General features: G+C 38.1%; 1 protein-coding gene and 1 long non-coding RNA gene across 5 annotated transcripts in view; one reads left to right on the top strand and one right to left on the bottom strand.

Moving 5' to 3' along the window:
* Positions 1-17,802, bottom strand: part of ARHGAP10 (Rho GTPase activating protein 10) — a 296,650-nt gene that overhangs the window by 134,730 nt on the left and 144,118 nt on the right. For all 4 annotated transcript variants that reach the window (XM_079154583.1, XM_079154582.1, XM_079154581.1 and 1 more), the window contains 3 exons: positions 8,655-8,736; positions 6,271-6,316; positions 3,915-3,980 (listed from right to left, as the gene is read on the bottom strand). In XM_079154583.1, coding sequence (XP_079010709.1) covers positions 3,915-3,980; positions 6,271-6,316; positions 8,655-8,736 — 194 coding nt within the window. The remainder of the gene's footprint in view (positions 1-3,914; positions 3,981-6,270; positions 6,317-8,654; positions 8,737-17,802) is intronic.
* On the top strand, positions 6,336-7,568 carry LOC306670117. The gene is made up of 2 exons (XR_013766327.1): positions 6,336-7,133; positions 7,190-7,568. It is a non-coding gene; the product is annotated as an uncharacterized lncRNA (long non-coding RNA).

The raw sequence follows: 17,802 nt of genomic DNA, 5'->3' as shown, positions 1-17,802 counted from the left end.
TCTTGTCCTGTAGAATTCAAGCTCAAGAGTGATCCTCCAAGAAGCCGTGAGTCAAGACGTATCAGAGTTTCAGAAAGAGCAAAGGAGAATACCACATCTGCCTTCTTTCTCCAGAGACATGGGCAGAGCAATAACTCCATCAACAGCAAGTCAGACCATGGTGGTGGCCCATTAACATTCATATTTAGCAAGGCCAAGGCAATGGAGGAAACAGTGTATAAAATGCCTTAGTATAACAGGGTATTTTCCCACAAAGGGACAAACCACCACAGGGCAGCAGATCCCTGGTGCCAGGCAGAGATAGTAGAAGAGACTGGAAGTGAGGCAGCTGGAGTGAACAAGAGCTGCCATGAACCCTTCTGAATTTGCCTGGAATTTGCCTACAAAGCATTTGTTTGACATTTGAATTGCTCTTGGCTTTCAACACACTAAAACTTCATCACTTTTAGCCATGTTATTTCTTCTTCTAACCTCACATTGAGGATCAAGGTTCTACTCTACATCCATGTTCTCCCTGCCCCCGTAATTCCCAAAACTACATGAATCCATTAGATAGGGCCTTCATAAAACTTACTCTCCCAGGAAATTTCCCATGGCTACTTCTAGACCCCAAAAGCAGAAAATTAGAAAATCTTTCTGCCCATTTGACTTACCTATTCTTATTGGATCCCACTGGAACACAGTACTATCAATTTTCATTCAACAAATCTGGATTGAGCCAGGAATGTTCATTGTTAAAAAGCATCCCATGGTGATCTTGGTATATGCCATAAAATTGCCATGTTCACTGTTTTCTTGATAATCTGTTTTCCAAGCTAAAACTTGAATGTGAAATTCATTACAGACCTCTGATCTTCCATGTCAAACCAATTGCTAAATGTAACTAGCAGAACTTTAGCAAAATCACTCAGATATTGCGTGCTACCTACACTACTGCCCAATCTGTCATCTGGCTCACTTACGGAGCACTCCACCCTTAGCAGAATTCTAGGTGCCCCACACATGGGTACTAATCATAGTTTCCCAGCACCCTTACTACAATTAAATATAAATAAAAGAACTGAGTACCTGCTTTTACTATTCCTTGAAGCTTCCTTATCAGTTTTGGCTTTTCTTGTCTTAGGAGCACATTCTGCATCCACATCTTTGCCAGAGTTTCTCTGACTGCCAAAATATATGCCTATTCTTTAAATCTAAGGAAGCCCATTCCTTAACACACTACTCAATTAACAAAGTCTTTTTCAATCCATCGACACACACTCAAGATTCTCTTTATCCTGCAAACTTGGAACTTTTATCTTATCACTTAGTATGCTTCAGTTGTTTATAAATCTGTTCTATCTACCATTACTAGATCAAGGATTATATGGAACCAACGTTAAATATGTATTCCAAAGGCACAGAGTAAGACTGATTGCTCGGTGAATACTGGTTAACTGACTGGAGTCAGGACTAAACTACAATAGGTCACCTGTTACTGACGGAAAGAAATGAACATTGTGCTATTTTCTTTAGAATGTTTCTATTTTGTCTTGAGTTGAGGTTGGGTTATTTTTAAAAAGAAGTTAAGAGAAAAGTTTTCCATGTAACTGGACACCATTAACAGGAAGATAATTGTGTATTCTATTTCCCCAATATACAAGTCACATTTCCATCAGGACAATGGTTCCCAAATTTTGCTACTATGTATTAGAATTACCTGGGGAGCTTTCAAAAACCTCACTTCCCAGTCCACAACCATTAGCAATCAAATCCAATTGGAGATGAAAGCCTGACACCAGTATTTTTAACAGTCCCAAGTAACAAATCTGCAGTAAAGTGTGGGACCAATTGTTTAGAAGTCCTTCAACTTGGTATACATATGCCAAGATTCCCTTTTTGTAGGGACAGTACAGATTATTAACAAATATTAGGTAAATGGATGAAAGAACAATGGAACTGTCTCCCATATACCATGACTTTATGAGCAAACACCTCTATATGAATGAAATATGAGCTATTAATTGGTTCTGATATGTAACAAAATGGGATTTGTTGCCATCTCAAAGTAGAATAACTGCTAAATAGACCCAAACAGGACAAGATATGTATGTGTGTGTATGTGTACACTGTATTAATTATATATCATATATGTTTTATATATATATTGTCTACGATATGTTATAATACTGAAAATGTTCTTAGGGTTCTAAGGACTGTACTAAATTTCAGACGTTGGCTGATGCTTTGTAACTATTTCAGTAATATCACAAGTAAGGGCAAAAACACAAATGCCAAATGTCATTTTTTTCAAAAGCATGTTAAGCAAAAGGTTAACTGCCTCAACCTAACCATAGGAAATGCAAGTTTTCAGCCAAAGATAGTCATATTTTAAAAACTAAAAACTATCAGAAAAAAAATCATCAATCATATCTCATTAAATGCTTCTGGTCGTGGAGTATGTAGATCCAAGAAGTACATGGCAGACATTAATGTTCACCAGCTATTCCCACTTCTCAATCTATTTTCCAGGCCCATGGCAGCATTGTGCTTCCCAGATCCTTTGGGGTTAAGTGGGGTCATGTGGTTACTTATGGTCCTTCAGTTGTAAACAACTATAATGCACTTCCAGGCCACAACATCCACTTGCTGGTGCAAAGCCCTCTAGAACTCTCTCTCTCTGGCAACAACCAGGACCCTTGAACTTGGATGGCTGCTCCATAAGGCCGGGATCTGAGTGATGAGCAAAGCCCTTGACTAATGCTTGATGAGTGAAAATAAGTCTTATGGATTTAAGCCACAGTGACTTAGAGGTTTCTTGTTACAGGAACCCAAACTAGCTCCATCCTTACAGACAACAGTAAGACAATGCCCGTAGCATTAAAAAAATAGATAAATAAAAGCCAGGAGAACTGGTTTGGGGAAAAACACTAAAAGCAATATTCCCTGAAGAAATTTCAAAATTTATGATAAAAGGCTGAGAGGTTTTAGGATGTTCCTCATCTTTTTTTTAATAATATGATCTGACTGTTGATTCTTTTAAACTATTTTTATTCTATCACTACACCGCAAGCAAGAGATTTCAGTATAGGAAGACCTTTGGAAACAAAAGATTTGGAAAGAAAAACTTTTTTTTTTTTTTTTAATTTTTAAATGGGAAAATTTAACAAAATGTGTAGGCCCATTCTTCTGTGAAAAACAAGAGTGTATTTATAATACATTTACATGAAGATCTTGATAAATTTAATCCATTCACTGCACATAACACTCCATAAATCTACACATCCCCAAAATCAGAGTCTTCTGGATAGATCTTTATTTGTTCGGGCAGAAGCAAGTATCTATAAAACATACCCTTTGGGGAAAGAATTTATCAAAATTAATAAGCATGCAAATGACACAATTAAGGATCTAACTTAACCTCAGGAAAGAAACACGAATGTTGAAATATTAAAAATTACAGTAATTTTTAAAACACCAGGAAAATGACCAAATTTGTCAGTTCAACTTCAGTACAGTTTGAAATAAATGAAAATCTGATCTGTCAGTCTGAATCACCACTGTAAGCACCACAAGGCGCTTTCTGTGCCTTGAGTTATCATTGACAGCAAACCCCCAAAACATAAAACAGCTCGTACTCATTTATTATCCAACACTCTAATTTTACAGGGAGAAGTCTTGCTTCATAACAAAGACCTTGTTTTGAGACAGAAAACGTTAAGGCAGTGCTTCATCCCACTAAGTCATCCAAAACAGGACTGGAACATACAATATGTAATAATGAATTAAATATGTCATATAAATAACTGGTTTACCGGGCATGAGCATTCTGTATGAACACATTTCATGCAATAACCATGTGATGCATATTTTAAAGGACTTTTAGATTTTACCTACCTATAGCCTTTCATGAGTAAAATGATCAATCACATTACCTCGTGTTTCGACTGCACTGATGCACTTTCTGAGAATTGTGAAGCCCATCTTATCCAACTGTGCACCTAAAACAAAGTGATAAGATATTGAGGGCACAAGTAATTATCATATTTCCATTCCTCACAAAAACAGGAAAATATTTAATTGAATCCAATTGTCATTATTTTAAAAAACCTAAAGACCATTTATTTCTTGTGTAAAGATATAAAAATCTTAAATATTTAGAATTCCACTTGCTGGAACAACAGGACATCTATCACCAATTTATTTAAAAAGTTCATAATATAATTTTAGGTTTATTTTAAACAGTTGAAAACAAAATGATACAAATCTATAAGGAAAGCTATCTAGAAAAGATGTATTTTGCCAAAAATTCTAACAATAGTTCAGTTGATGAAAACTACCTAAACAAATAGGGGGTCTCTTAAATTATTTGAGCATTGAAAAATGCAAACTTTAAAAAAAAGGGGGGGGGTTTAAAGCTTTTTAAAAATATTATTTGGAAAATGAGCTTGCATTAAAATTTTGATATTTTATACCTCTCTCCAAGCCTTTAATATTTTACTATTTTCATAATGGATTAAAAACAGATGGTCATGTGGCAGAACAGATTATTTTGAAAACACAATTTTATCTCTTTTCTAATATAGATGCTTACCTGCGATTAAGATGGCATATTTGTATAGCTTAATGAAAGCCAATTCTTGTTTCAAAAATGAAATCGAGAGAAGTGGCTACCCTGAGCTGCTGCATGTAGAACCCAGGAAACTATAACACTAACCCCCAGCTCTCAGCGGGAATTCAAGAGCAATCTGTGGATGTAAACTCCATGTGTAACCCATGAGGCTAAGCTTGGGGAGAATGTTAATGAAAACTGAGCAACCATTTACTGTTCAGGAACTTTCCATTCACAGAGTTCAACAAAAATCCTAGTATTGCTCTCTGCTCTAAGCAAAAGCATCCTCTACCACCACAAAAACAAGACATGTTTCAACCTCTCCATAATAAATAAGTTTAAAAAAAAAAAAAAAAAAAAGGAAAAAGGCAAGGAAAGAAAAAGGAGAGATGAGAATTAAGAGAAGGGGAAGGAACAAGACAGGGAAAGCAGAGGAGAGAAGGGAAGAGGGGAGGGCGTCGATGGGGGTGCTGCTTCCTGGGGTCCCCTGTCAAAGTCCTGTGCCAGGCCAGAGCAGGTATCTTCTTCAACCATTGGCACAACTGCTCACGATTATTTTGAAATCATGTTACATAAGCATCTCCAAACTGTGGACATCTGATCAATGTAACATGAATTTCTCCAAATACATCTAAAGTAAATTCATAAAAAGCCCAGGACATCCGATTATAGTTTTGCTTTATCTCAATATTTAACAGAGCAAAGCAGTACTTCATTTTGTTCCAACACAGTCTATGTACATGAAGACCCTTGTCCTAAAGGAAATAAATAAGCTGAATTTTCTTTTGTCGTTGCTATTTTTTTAGGTATAATGCTAGATTATTTGTGTAGCCCACACTCAGAGGCCTTAAGATAAATGATATTAAAGTGAGAGAGGAATACAAAATTGCCAGAATCAAAATTGTAAATAAAGCTGGGAGGTTCTTAGGCATGACTGCCTGGTAGCAACTGTCACCGAAGACTGTCAGAACCACATGCTTGCAGAGGCCATGGCAACCCAACTCAACAAGTACTTCTACAAGCACACCTATCTGTCCAACCTCAACTAATGCCATAAGGACCACACTCCTTGTGGTCAAAGACTATTGTTTCAAAATATCTGCTATAATCCTTCTTGGTTTTGCATTTAAAAATTTCTCCTTGCCTCAACTTCCTCAAATACAGCCACAGATTACTGTGGTATGCATATTCTCATTGTGGTGCGCTGCTATTCCCAATAAATATCATTACTCTTTGGAGACTAAAAATCATTACCCTATTTTTTTTTTTTTTTTTTTTTTTTTTTACATTGACAAAGGGTAAAGGGATGAGGGTTGGGAACACGGACCTTAGAAGCAGCTCCTACTCACAGGATCTTGCAATTCAGAAGCAGGCTAGAGGTTGCACACCTAAAATGCCTATGCAGTTGTTTACGGCTATAAGAATAAATAGCCTAGTGAATTGTAGAGAAAAACTCACAGAAAAGCTTACAGATGAAAAAGATCAAAGAGGGCTCCAGCAGTCCAGAACACTTCAAGGGGGTCTCAGTGGATAAGACAGAAAGTATATGCTACACAGAGGACAAGCTAAAAGAGGGTGCAGAAAGACAGCCCCCCAGCAACAGCAATGGCATCAGTAATGAATACCAACTCACGTGTGCAAAAGGAAAAAAACAGTCATTTTTATAAATTAGCACTTACTTCCTTCAGGTCTCGGGAGGATGGCTCTATTAAAACTGGGGAACAGCTAGTAAAAGAGAAAAGGGAAAACAATACTTTTAACAAATCAGTAAAAGTGACTCAAGTAGGCATGCTTAGGATCATGAAAAAAATACATTCTCATAAATTTGATATTGGTTAAGGGAATATAGCCTTTGTGGCACAAAGGTCCTGAACCCTTGGAATTTCTGATAGGAGTGCCCTGTCACTCAGAAGAAATTTTTTTGAAGGGACCTGAGTTTATACTAATGAGGTGAGTTAGGAGAGGGCACCTGGATATGGCCTTAGGATGGGACCAGGCAGGACATCCCAAGTGACTAATGAGTTGGGAATTTCAGTCCCATTCATTGGTAGGGATGAGGTGAAGATTAAGCTCTGTAAATACCCGGAAACAAGGAAATTTGGTAAACTTCCAGTTTGATGAACACTTCAAGGTGCTGGGAGGGTAGTGTTTCTACAGAGGCAAGAAAGCTCTGCACACCCACCCACCACGCCCCTCCCCCTCCATATCCCTACCACCTGGCTGTTGTGGGGTTCTTTTATAATGCACAGTAAATGCAGGTTCACCCTGAACATACATTCAGCCATTCCAATTACTAAACCCGAGGAAGGGGTCCCAGGAATTCACAATTTACAGTCCGCTGGTCAGAATTACAAGAGACCCAGACTCATGACTGTCATCTCAAGTGGGGGAAGTCACGTGGGACTGAGCCCTTAACTTGTGGGATCTATCAGGAACTTCAGTTTGGAATTCTAAAATACCCTGCTAGTGTCACAGAATTAGTACATGTAGGAAAAAAAACAACACACACATCTGGTATTCCTTCTGAGAACATAGAAGTGGGGTGCTTTATCAGGTAATAACACACATCTGGTATTCCTTCTGAGAACACAGAAAAAGTGAGGTCTTTATGAGTTCATGATATATTATCGAGTGCTCAGATGCAAAGATATGCAACAAAAAGGGCCTTCTCTCACACAGGTATGCCAAAAGAGCAAAACTTAAATGAAGGGGCTAGTGTTCTTAAGGAACTTACTGAAAATGTATGTAAATTAATAATTCTTAGAGTGACAAGTGGACAGAAACCTTCTTCTGCATTCTAACCAATAAGATCAAGTTCATTTTTTCACGATTTCTAAAATCTGGTATTTACTTAAGAAATAATCCCTCTGCCCATAATTTAAATTACACCTGAAATATCAAGATGGTAACCCTAAGCAGCCTCTAAGAGTGCTGCTGCCCCATTATTTGCAAGGCATACTGCAGCTGCAAAACAAAACAGATGTTGTCTTTCTGCAGATTTGCCTTTGTTAACTGCCTGACACAGTACACAGGTTCAAGGTTACACCACATTAAAAACAGACCGACTTCTCGCCAACTTAGTCACACTATCTTTTTGCTGTACAAGCTCACTTTTCCAAAACACTTCTTGAATCTCTAGGGATATACAGCCTCTCTCTGGTATACTGCCTTTACTAAACAGGATTAGGATAACCTGCTTTGGATCTCAATAACCATGAATATGGTTAATACCTGACATCCACATCAAGACTGCCATGTGCATTGTTGTCCCCATTTCCTAGATTGTTAGCAAAATGACACTATCATCAACCCATTTTATAACCTCTATGCTGAAATCTCTTTGTACTGTATTAACTCACTTCCACTTTTCAAATCATGCTCTTTCCCTTTATTCTAAACCTTTTGGAAATAGTAAATGCTTTTCAATGAGCCTACCGTGGAACAATTATCCTCACCAATTCTTCAATGTAGTACATGATGTGCCAAATTCTCAACTCCAAAAGGTCAGCAATGTGCCAGAATGGCAGTAGTGCTTGATCGAAAGTGGCAACAGGACGAACCTGGGTGACTAGATCTGTATCACTGCTTTTATTCCTCAAAGCAGTATGAATAAGGCTATCATAATGAATACTGTATAAATTAATAGAATAAAGCATAAATGGCTAAATCAAGCCAAATAATGACAACAGTCAACACTGCCTCATATTTACTGTTCTTACAGCAGAGATCAAAATACATTCCAACCGTGTATCATGCACATCACCCAAAAGACTGTCAGATATTAAAAGGAGAAATGGAATCTTTTTGATGACTTCTCAAACAGTCAATCAGAGTGGCAAGTCAATAAAAGTCAAGTAAAACCAAATGATACACCAGTCTTGTGTTTGCTGTGGCCACCCCAAGCCAGATTACTAGAAGATTCTCTGAATATTCCCAAGGTGAATTCATATACCAGTGTCAGCAAGGAACTTGCCTCAAAGACTATAAAAAAAAATAAAATAAAATAAAAATGAACACAGAACTACACGTTTAGAAATGAGGCTAAACCACTGTTTATTCTTACAGCTTCTTTTCCACCCAGAGCTTCCAACCACTGCTTCCTTTCTTCTTCTGAAAACGCCTGCATGGTCAAGGAAACGCCAGGCCTGAAAGACACCAGGAACAGATCAGGTTACCCCCCCGCACAAGACAAAACGTCCTAAAGACAGTAGAATGAATCAGACATAACTCTCCTATGCTTGTGAATGAATACATGAACAATGTCACTCCATATAATGTACAACCACAAGAATGGTATTCTACTTAGAATAAGCTGTACTCTATGTATAATATGTGAAAACACCCTACTGTCATGTATATCTAAAAAAAAGCAAAAATAAATTGTTTTTAAAAAGCCGGGCACAATGACACATGCCTGCAATCCCAGCAGCTGGGGAGGCTGAGGCAGGAGGATGGCAAGTTCAAGGCCAGCCTCAGTAACTTAGTGAGGTCCTAAGCAACTCAGTGAGACCCTACCTCTAAATAAAATAGGAAGGAGGGCTGGAAATATGGTTCAGTGGTTAAGTGCCCCTGGTTTCAATACCCGGTACCAAAAACAAAAAACTTCCTAATTTCCTAAGGGTTTACTGTGAGATTTTAAATATGTGGTGTGGCTTTTTTTTTTTTTTTAAACTGTTCAGAAGCAGTAAATACATTCACATTGTTGTGCGACCATCCCAACCATCCAACTCCAGGAATGTTTTTCATTTTGAAAATTTCTCTTGGAAATTTAAAAAAATTTTATTTTTGCATATAAAATGTTCTGTCTTAACCATTTTTACACATACAGCTCAGTAGCATCAAATGCATTCACACTTGCACAACTGTGGCTGCCATCCGTTTCCAGAACGTGCCATCCGTTTCCAGAACGTTCCATCCTGAACTGAAGCTCTGTATAGCCACTACACACCAACGCCCCATTCCCCATCTCCTCGGCCCCTAGCAGCCACCACTCTACTTTGAACCTTCATGATTTAGACTATTTCAGGTACCACGTGTAAGTGGAATTGAAGAGTTTGTCTTTTAGTAACTGGCTTCTTTCACGTAGCATGTCTTCAAGGCTCATTGTGCTGGAGCAAGCATTAGAATTTTTGTCCTTTTAAGGCTAATATTCCATTGTATGCATTTGCCACATTTTATTTCTTCGGTGTCACATCCATGAACACTTTGGTTGCTTCCATGTTTTGGTTATTGTGAATAATGCTGGTATGAAAATGGGTATGATTTCTTTTTATTTGATTTGGTACCAGGGATTGAACCCAGGGGTGCTTAACCACTGAGCCACATCCCCAACCTTTTTATTTTTATTTAAAGACAGGGTCTCCCTGAGTTGCTTAGGTCTTGCTAAATTGCTCAGGCTGGCTTTAAACTTGCAATCCTGCCTCAGCCTCCCGGACCACTGGGATTATAGGCGTGAATCACCACAGCGAGCTAAAATGGGTTTTCAATTATCTTTCCAAGTCCCTTCTTTACATTCTTTTGAGTATATACCCTGAAGTGAGATTGCTAGGTGATATGGTATATACATGTGTATATACAGATGATACATAAGCACAAGAAAAAAATGCTCCCCATCATGTATCATCAGGAAAATGCAAATTAAAAGAAGATACCACGAAGCACCAATTAGAAAGGACAAAGTTTAAAACAGTGAAAACATTAAATGCCGATGAGAATGCGGAACAATAGGAACTCTTACTTGTGTTGATAAGAATGCAAAATGATACAGATGCTTTGAAAGAGTCTGGAAGTTTAAGAAAATAAACATACTCCTGCCTAGGACCCAGGAATGCCTTGGTATTTACCCAAAGTCATTTAGAACCTATATTCCCACAAAAACTTGCACAAGGATGCTTCTAGCACCTTTATACCAAATTGCTAAATTTGGAAGCAACCAAAATGGCCCTTAGTAGTTAAATGGATCAATAAACAACGGGTCCAGACAATGGAATATTAGTCGATGCTAAAAAGAAATTCGTGTCACACCATGAAAAGCCATGAAGGGACCTCATGAAAAGGCGGTCTGAAATGGTCACATGCCGTGTGAGTCCAGCTGTACGACAATGCTGGAAAACACGGAACAGCAGATGGTAAAAAGGTCAGCGGTGGCCAGAGCTGGGTGGAAAGGAGAATAAGCAGTGCAGAGAGGATTTTTGGGGCAGAGAAAACACTCTGACATCACAGCGATGGATCCATGTCATCACCCATTTTTCCAAACCCATAGAATGTACAACTCTAAGAGTGAACCCTAACGTAAACCATGGACTTGGTGCAATTGTGATGTGTCAAAGCAGGTTCATCAATTACAACAAATGGACTGATGCTGGGGGGTTGGGGGCAGTGATTATAGGGGAGGCTGTGCATGTGTGGGTACAGGGGGTAAATAGGAAATCTCTATAGTCAGCCTCATCACTGGTCCTATAAACCAGGTGGAGAATGCAAAGGGCAAGAGGCAACCAGGTCCAGCCACACACAGCCTCCTTGGCTACAGCTAAGGATTTGGTTTGCCAAATCCTATTTGGTTAGTAGGGAAGTGTGACCAGATTAAACACACTGGGTACCAGGTACATAATAGATGGAAGAGAGTCAAGAGTGACTGCACACAGATACTAGAAGACTAACAAGACGTAAAATACCAAAAACCTAATGAGCTTGAGAAAGCCTCCAGAAGTGATTCTACATGCTGTAGGCAACAATAACAAAGATGTCACTCCAAGAATATAGTTTCAGACGTTGGGGCACAGGCCTGCAAACCTGGCAACTGGGAAGGCTGAGGCCCGAGGATCACAAATTTGAGGCCAACCTCAGCAACTTAGTGAGGCCCTAATAACTAAGTGAGACCCTGCCTCAAAATGAAAATATAAAAAGAGCTGGGGATGTGGTTCAGTGGTGAGGAGTCCCTGGGTTCAATCCCTGGTATGTATGCATGTATGTATGAATTAATTAATTACTTAAATCAATAAATGCCAGATCAACTACAAAATAGCATTCACTAGTAAAGGTGTTCAGTGAAAGCCAAAAAAAGTAGCAAATAAGGACCTAATAAATTTATACTCCCAGACAACAGGCCTAAGTAATTCTTTGTACTCTCCAATATGAGCTCCCCTAAGGCTTTCCTTATGTGTGAGGGGAAATATCAACTCCAGGTAGACAGTCAGATATTCCTAACCCAGTTACACACAGGGCAGCAAACAGAAATGCTGGACAGATGAGAAAGTGGTTCCAGTAACGCAGAACATAAAAAGAGTTTTGAAGGCCAGAGTTTAAAGAGCTATGAACTAGAATTATATACACAAGGGATGAGGATTAACTGTTAAGTTTCAGGTCAAAGAGCCACACCATATCTGGATAAATCCGCCATGGCATACAAAGTTAAATATCACTATAAGCTTTGCCTCCAAACAGCAACTTAAACTTGAGCTGCTGAGCACTTTGCAGACAATAGCAGAAAACAAATCTGCTGAAGGATGAGAGGTTAAACAGAAATACATCATTCACAAGGGAAGAAAATCCTGTTTGCTTACGTTTCAACAAACAAAATCATAACACTTCCACTTTTTAATTTAACATGCTACACATTATTCAGAACGTTCAAGGGGTCAGCTACTAGCATTACCTAAGGCTGGGTTTCCATCCAACCACAACACTGCTCACACTCATCCTGTGTACAGAACCCTCTCTTTAAAACATTGGTGTGGGAAAAATAAAACGCCATGCATTCAAACACTTTTTACTCATTTTAAATTTCTCAAGTTTCTTTTTTTAAAGCCATCCATTGCTAGGACATTGTTAAGCAAAATGAGACATTAGGAAACACTGAATCCATTTTAAACTGAAATATTACAGGTTGGAACCATGACTGTTTCAGAATCTGTAGTTTTTTGGAGTTTGGAATATTTGCAAGGACTTTACCAGTTCAACATCCTTAATCTGAAAGTATGAAATCAGAAAGAGGGCCAGGGTAGAGCATGTATTTAACATGCAGGAGGCCCTGGGTTCCATCCCCAGCACCACCAAAAAACAGAAGTCATGAAACTTGAAACTCCGAACATCAACAAGAGGCTTTCAGATCAAAGGATGACTAACCTGGAACAGCATCTCTGTTAAACTACACTATAAAAATGCTGTAGTTTTGGAAACAAGGTGTCTTATTAATAAAATTTAATGGATATATAAGACAACAGGCAAATACATGGGTAATAAATAAAGAACAGAAAATTTTATGGCATGTGTTAGATTATCACATTAAAATAACAAGAGTAAAAAAAGCCATTACATCTTCATTTCAAGGTAACAAAATCAGTGACCAGAGCAGAGCTAGAGTGGAACTGAAAAAGTCTAATTCAGGGTTCCTGGAGCCAGAGCTGCTGCTACATTGCACTGTCTACCCGAGAACATGGCCTTGTCTTATGCATCCAACACCTCATTCCAGACAAACTAGAACCTAGATGCCTACTACTATGAGCCAGATATTGGCTCTAAGTCACCACACACTGATTCCTGCTGAATACAGAGGCAACAATCTCATAGCATAAACCTCAGGAAGGAAAAAAATGAACCAGGTAAAAGAGCAAACTGCCAGGCAAGACTTTATTATCTATGGAGTTTAAGGTTGGGATTGAAATCTGCAGAAAGGAACAGTTGTGATAAACATTTTCTGGCTTCTGTTTTGGTTGTTATTGTGGTTTTAGTACTATGGATTGAACCCAGGGGTGCTTAACCACTGAGCAACATCCCCAGCCCTTTTTTAATATTTTATTTAGTGATAGGGTCTTGCCGAGTTACTTAGGGCCTCATTAAGTTGCTGAGATTGGCTTTGAACTCACAAGCCTCCTGCCTCAGCCTCCCAAGCAGCTGAGATTACAGGCATGTGCCTCTGCACCCAGCTCATTTTCTTGTTCTTAAATCAGTATCTCAACCTCTTTTCAGTCATTCAAATAGTAATAATGACAACATATAGTATATGTATCAGGCACTATCTTAGGCCCTGGTATGAGAAGCAGTCTCAGCAGCTATTGTCTGTATTCTATATTTTATCCCATATCCATTAATTCTCTTCTGCATTTTTACAGTTCTGTCAACACACATGCAAGTTATGTTTCCTTGTATTTCACTTGATAAGCTTACAAATACAGAAAATACACAGACACAAGTAGAGAGAGCCATTCACAACACAAGTCTGATAAGACATTATCATAAATGGAGAAGGTAAGAGAAAAAAACTAAAATGCAGCTACCAAAACTGATGACGGTAACCATCAGGAATATTCTTATGTTTTCTAAAAGGAATGCTGAAAAGGAAAAACCAAACCAGCATGTTACAAGTCCCGCACTAAAGGTTACCATGAGAACAGGGAAGCCAAATGCAAGACTTTGAAAGGTTAAAGAAATGTGCTAGCTGTAATCAGTTTCTCATAAGGGCTTCTAGGGAAAAAAAGATTAAAAAAAAAAAAATCTATGAATCATATTTTCCAGAGGTGATCAAAATATCTGCCTAATTTTACTCAGAGTGAAGTTGTATAACTTTTTTTTTCTATCCACCAAAAATTTGTTTCAAATTGGGGAAGTGGGCCATAAGACAGACAGAAGCAGAATTACATGTTCCAATCAAAGTGAATTCAAACAATTAATCATTGGGAGCTGTAATACAGCCAGAAGTAAAATTATATATGTTCCAATCAAAGTGAACTCAAACAATTAATCACTGGAGAACTGCTGCTTCTGCTTAGAATACAGAAAATCATTCTCACCATAACTATAAGAACAAGATGAAGAATCTACAAAAACTCAATTTTCTTTTTAAATATAAGGAGTTGAAAATGCCCCCCCCCCAAAATTTCCTTTCCTATTTCAAGTCACTTATTTTGTTTTTCTGTATTTTTAGGCCATCAGTCTTCATTTCTGAGAGACCAGGAATATCCAGAATGGGGGTGAGGATGAAACACCTCCAAAATTCTAGAGGGTTGGAGTTCTGCCTGGCATGTGTGAGGCCCTGGGTTCAATTCTCAGCACTACATATAAATAAATAAAGGTCCACTGACAACTAAAACAAAAATATTAAAAATAAAAAACCCTAAGGAACCAAAATCCAGAAAGCAACAAGCCACATTTTGTAGAGAATGTGTGTACACACAAACACACACGCAATGGCTGCTTTCGTCTTGGACAGCGGTGGAACAAAGAGGATGCTAACAGAGACAAATAAAACGGGAATTTTAACACAAGTTTTCAAGCACAGGGCAGGGTGATGTGATGGTTTGTGATTCCCAGGAGACATACACACGTACCTGAACCACCCTCCAACTCTTCCTCATGGGGTTCCACCCAGTGCTTGTGAGGAAGTCCGAGAGCAGCACTAAGACACACCCTGGAGGGGTGTGCTAAGCAGCAGGGACAAGGCAGGAGGACTGAACAGGCCTTCAGGTACTCCATGTCATTCCAAAGTAGGACACACTGGCCTCCTATGTCTGGGGAAGGGGAGGAAAGCTGAAACAGCACAGAGAAGTAGGCCATGCTCAGGGCCCAAGGACACCCAGAAAGAATGGAGCCAAACCTTCCAGCAAAGCTTCCAATAGTGCCCTCCAAGCACACGAAGCATGTGAGACACTCAGTATAAATAAAGGAGCAATAGCACCAAATGTTAGCCCAACCACACACTTGGTCTACAGGACAGGCATGCCCTTGCCTAAGCAAGGGTGATATTTTATTCTCTTTCTCAAACACACAATATCTGGCATCCACTCAAAAAATTATAAAACATGAAAGAAGAAAATGTAGCATAGCATCCAGAGAGGAAATAATCCAGAAAAGCAAATAAAGAAATAGCCAAGGACACTAGGAAAAATTTTTTTTAAAAAATGAACAATACCCTCAAAAATTACAAACATGTTGAAGGATCCAATTTTTTTTTTTAAAAGTGATCAGCATGCATAAATTGATGCAGATTTTCAGCATAAATTAAAAACTATTAAAAAGAGACAAGTGGATATGCAAAAAGAAAAAAAGGAAAATAACAATGGAGAATTATTTGAAAAATGTTAAGCCCGGCAAAGGAAAAAAAAAAAAAATCTGTGAATTCAAAGATGGATCAACAGACATTATCCAAACTGAAATACAAAGGGAAATCGAATATGAAAAGTAGAATATAGAATCTGAAATCTCCAGGGTGGTGTCATATGCTCTAACATAAGGTGACTCAAATCCCAGAAAATGAAGAAAGAGAAAAATGAAGACATTTTCAAAGAAATAATAAGATTACTGAAAACTGGTAAGAAATATCAACTCACACATCCAAGGGTCTCCGTGAATTGTGAGCAAGACAAAACAAAGAAAACATGAAAAGGAAACCTTGAAAGCAGCAAAAGAAAAAGAAGATATGCAAGAAAATGACAAGAAAAATGGATGAGTTGTCACCAGATATGGAGGCCTGAAGACCAAGAACCGAGTTCTTGAAGAACTGGGGCAAGAAAACTACAACCCAGAATTCTATACTCATCAAAAATAAAGGCAAAATAAAGCCATCAGCAAATACAAGATGAAAGAATTCTTCTCCAGCAGAACCTACATTATAAGAAATGCTCATCTTAGCTCAAGAGGTTTAACAGAAATGGTACTAGACAGACACCCAGTACTACAAAAAAAAAACAGAAAGACTAAATATGTTGGTATAAAAAATTACTTTTAAAGCCAGGTGTGGCAGGGCATGCCTGTAATCCCAGTGGCTCATGAGGCTGAGGCAAGAAAATTGCAAGTTTGAGACCAGCCTCAGCAACTTAGCAAGATCCTGTCTCAAAATAGAATTATATTAAATAAAAAGGGCTGGGAATGTGGCTCAATGGTTAAGAGGCCCTAGGTTCTTAAAAAAAAAAAAAAAATTTTTTTTTAAAAAGATACACATGAACACTAATCTTTAACTTCTTTTAAAAACCACTGGTTTCTATTTCATGAACTAAGAATGCAGTGAATCCCTTCATGGCATATGTAGTTTATATGCTGCAAAGTTCAGAGACTGGCAAGGTATGCAGAATTAAAATACAAAATAACACGAGCAGAGGGCAGAAGGGTAGTAGTTAGAAGCACACTGCTCCAAGGTTCTTATACTGCCTGCAAAAAGGTAGATACTGTGATAGGTTTTAAATGCATGCTATACTCTGAGATAACACCAAAAAAAAAAATACAGAGGCATAACTAAAAACAGGCAGAATAGATAAAATGAAATACTAAAATATACTCGATTCACTGAAAAACACAGCAAGGAAGAGAACAGCAAAAAAGGTCACACAGAAGACAAAATCAAGATGGTGGGCTTCAACCCACATCTCGAAAGTCACATTACATGCAGTTAATTAAAACCCTGAGTGAGAAACAAAAGCTGGCAGTGCTTTATAGTTGCTCGTGGTTCTGGGGATCAAGCCCAGAGCCTCCCACGTGCTGGGCATGTTCACTACCACTGAGATACACACATAGCCTTTTTTATGTTAAGGCAGTCTTGCTAAATTACTAAGGATGGCTTGCCTCAGCCTCCCAAGTAAAGTGGGATTACAAACCTGTGTCACAACACCTGGCTTAGACTTCTTTTACTTTTCTTTTATACAGGACTGAATTATATGCTGTTCATTTAAAAACAAATTTAAACATAAAAACAGACATGTAAAAAGGATGAAAAACACCACACCTGAGGACACCGAGTATAATAAAGCTAGTGTGGCTGTGTTAACGCCAAAGAGGGTAGTAGATTTCAAGACAATTACTAGCAGAAGGCCCCTAATAATGATCAAAGCTATTTCATTATAACAGATCGATACACAAACACTAAAACCTTCTGAATATTCAATACATAAAACAAAAATTGACAGAATTAAAGGGAAGTAGACAAGTCCTAATCAGAGATTTTAATGTCTCTATTTTAGTCATTGATAGAATAATAGCAAAATCAAAATCAATACAGAACACTTGAACGACACCTACCAATATGATCCACTTGACATTCAAGTATTCTACAATGAGCAGAAAACTCACTGTTCAAGTACACAAAGCATTTACTAAGTTAAATCTGAAGCTATAAAACAAGTCTAATAAATTTCAAAGTATTGATAAAACAGACCATGCTGACCAAAAATGTACTAAAGTAGAAAAAATAAGTTTATGTGTAGAATAGCCCCAACTATTAAGAA

This window comes from Sciurus vulgaris (assembly GCF_902686455.1).
Source record: "Sciurus vulgaris genome assembly, chromosome: 9".
Lineage (NCBI taxonomy): Eukaryota > Metazoa > Chordata > Mammalia > Rodentia > Sciuridae > Sciurus > Sciurus vulgaris.
The sequence above is the reverse complement of the archived record's forward strand: the minus strand, read 5'-3'. Positions and strand labels throughout refer to the sequence as shown.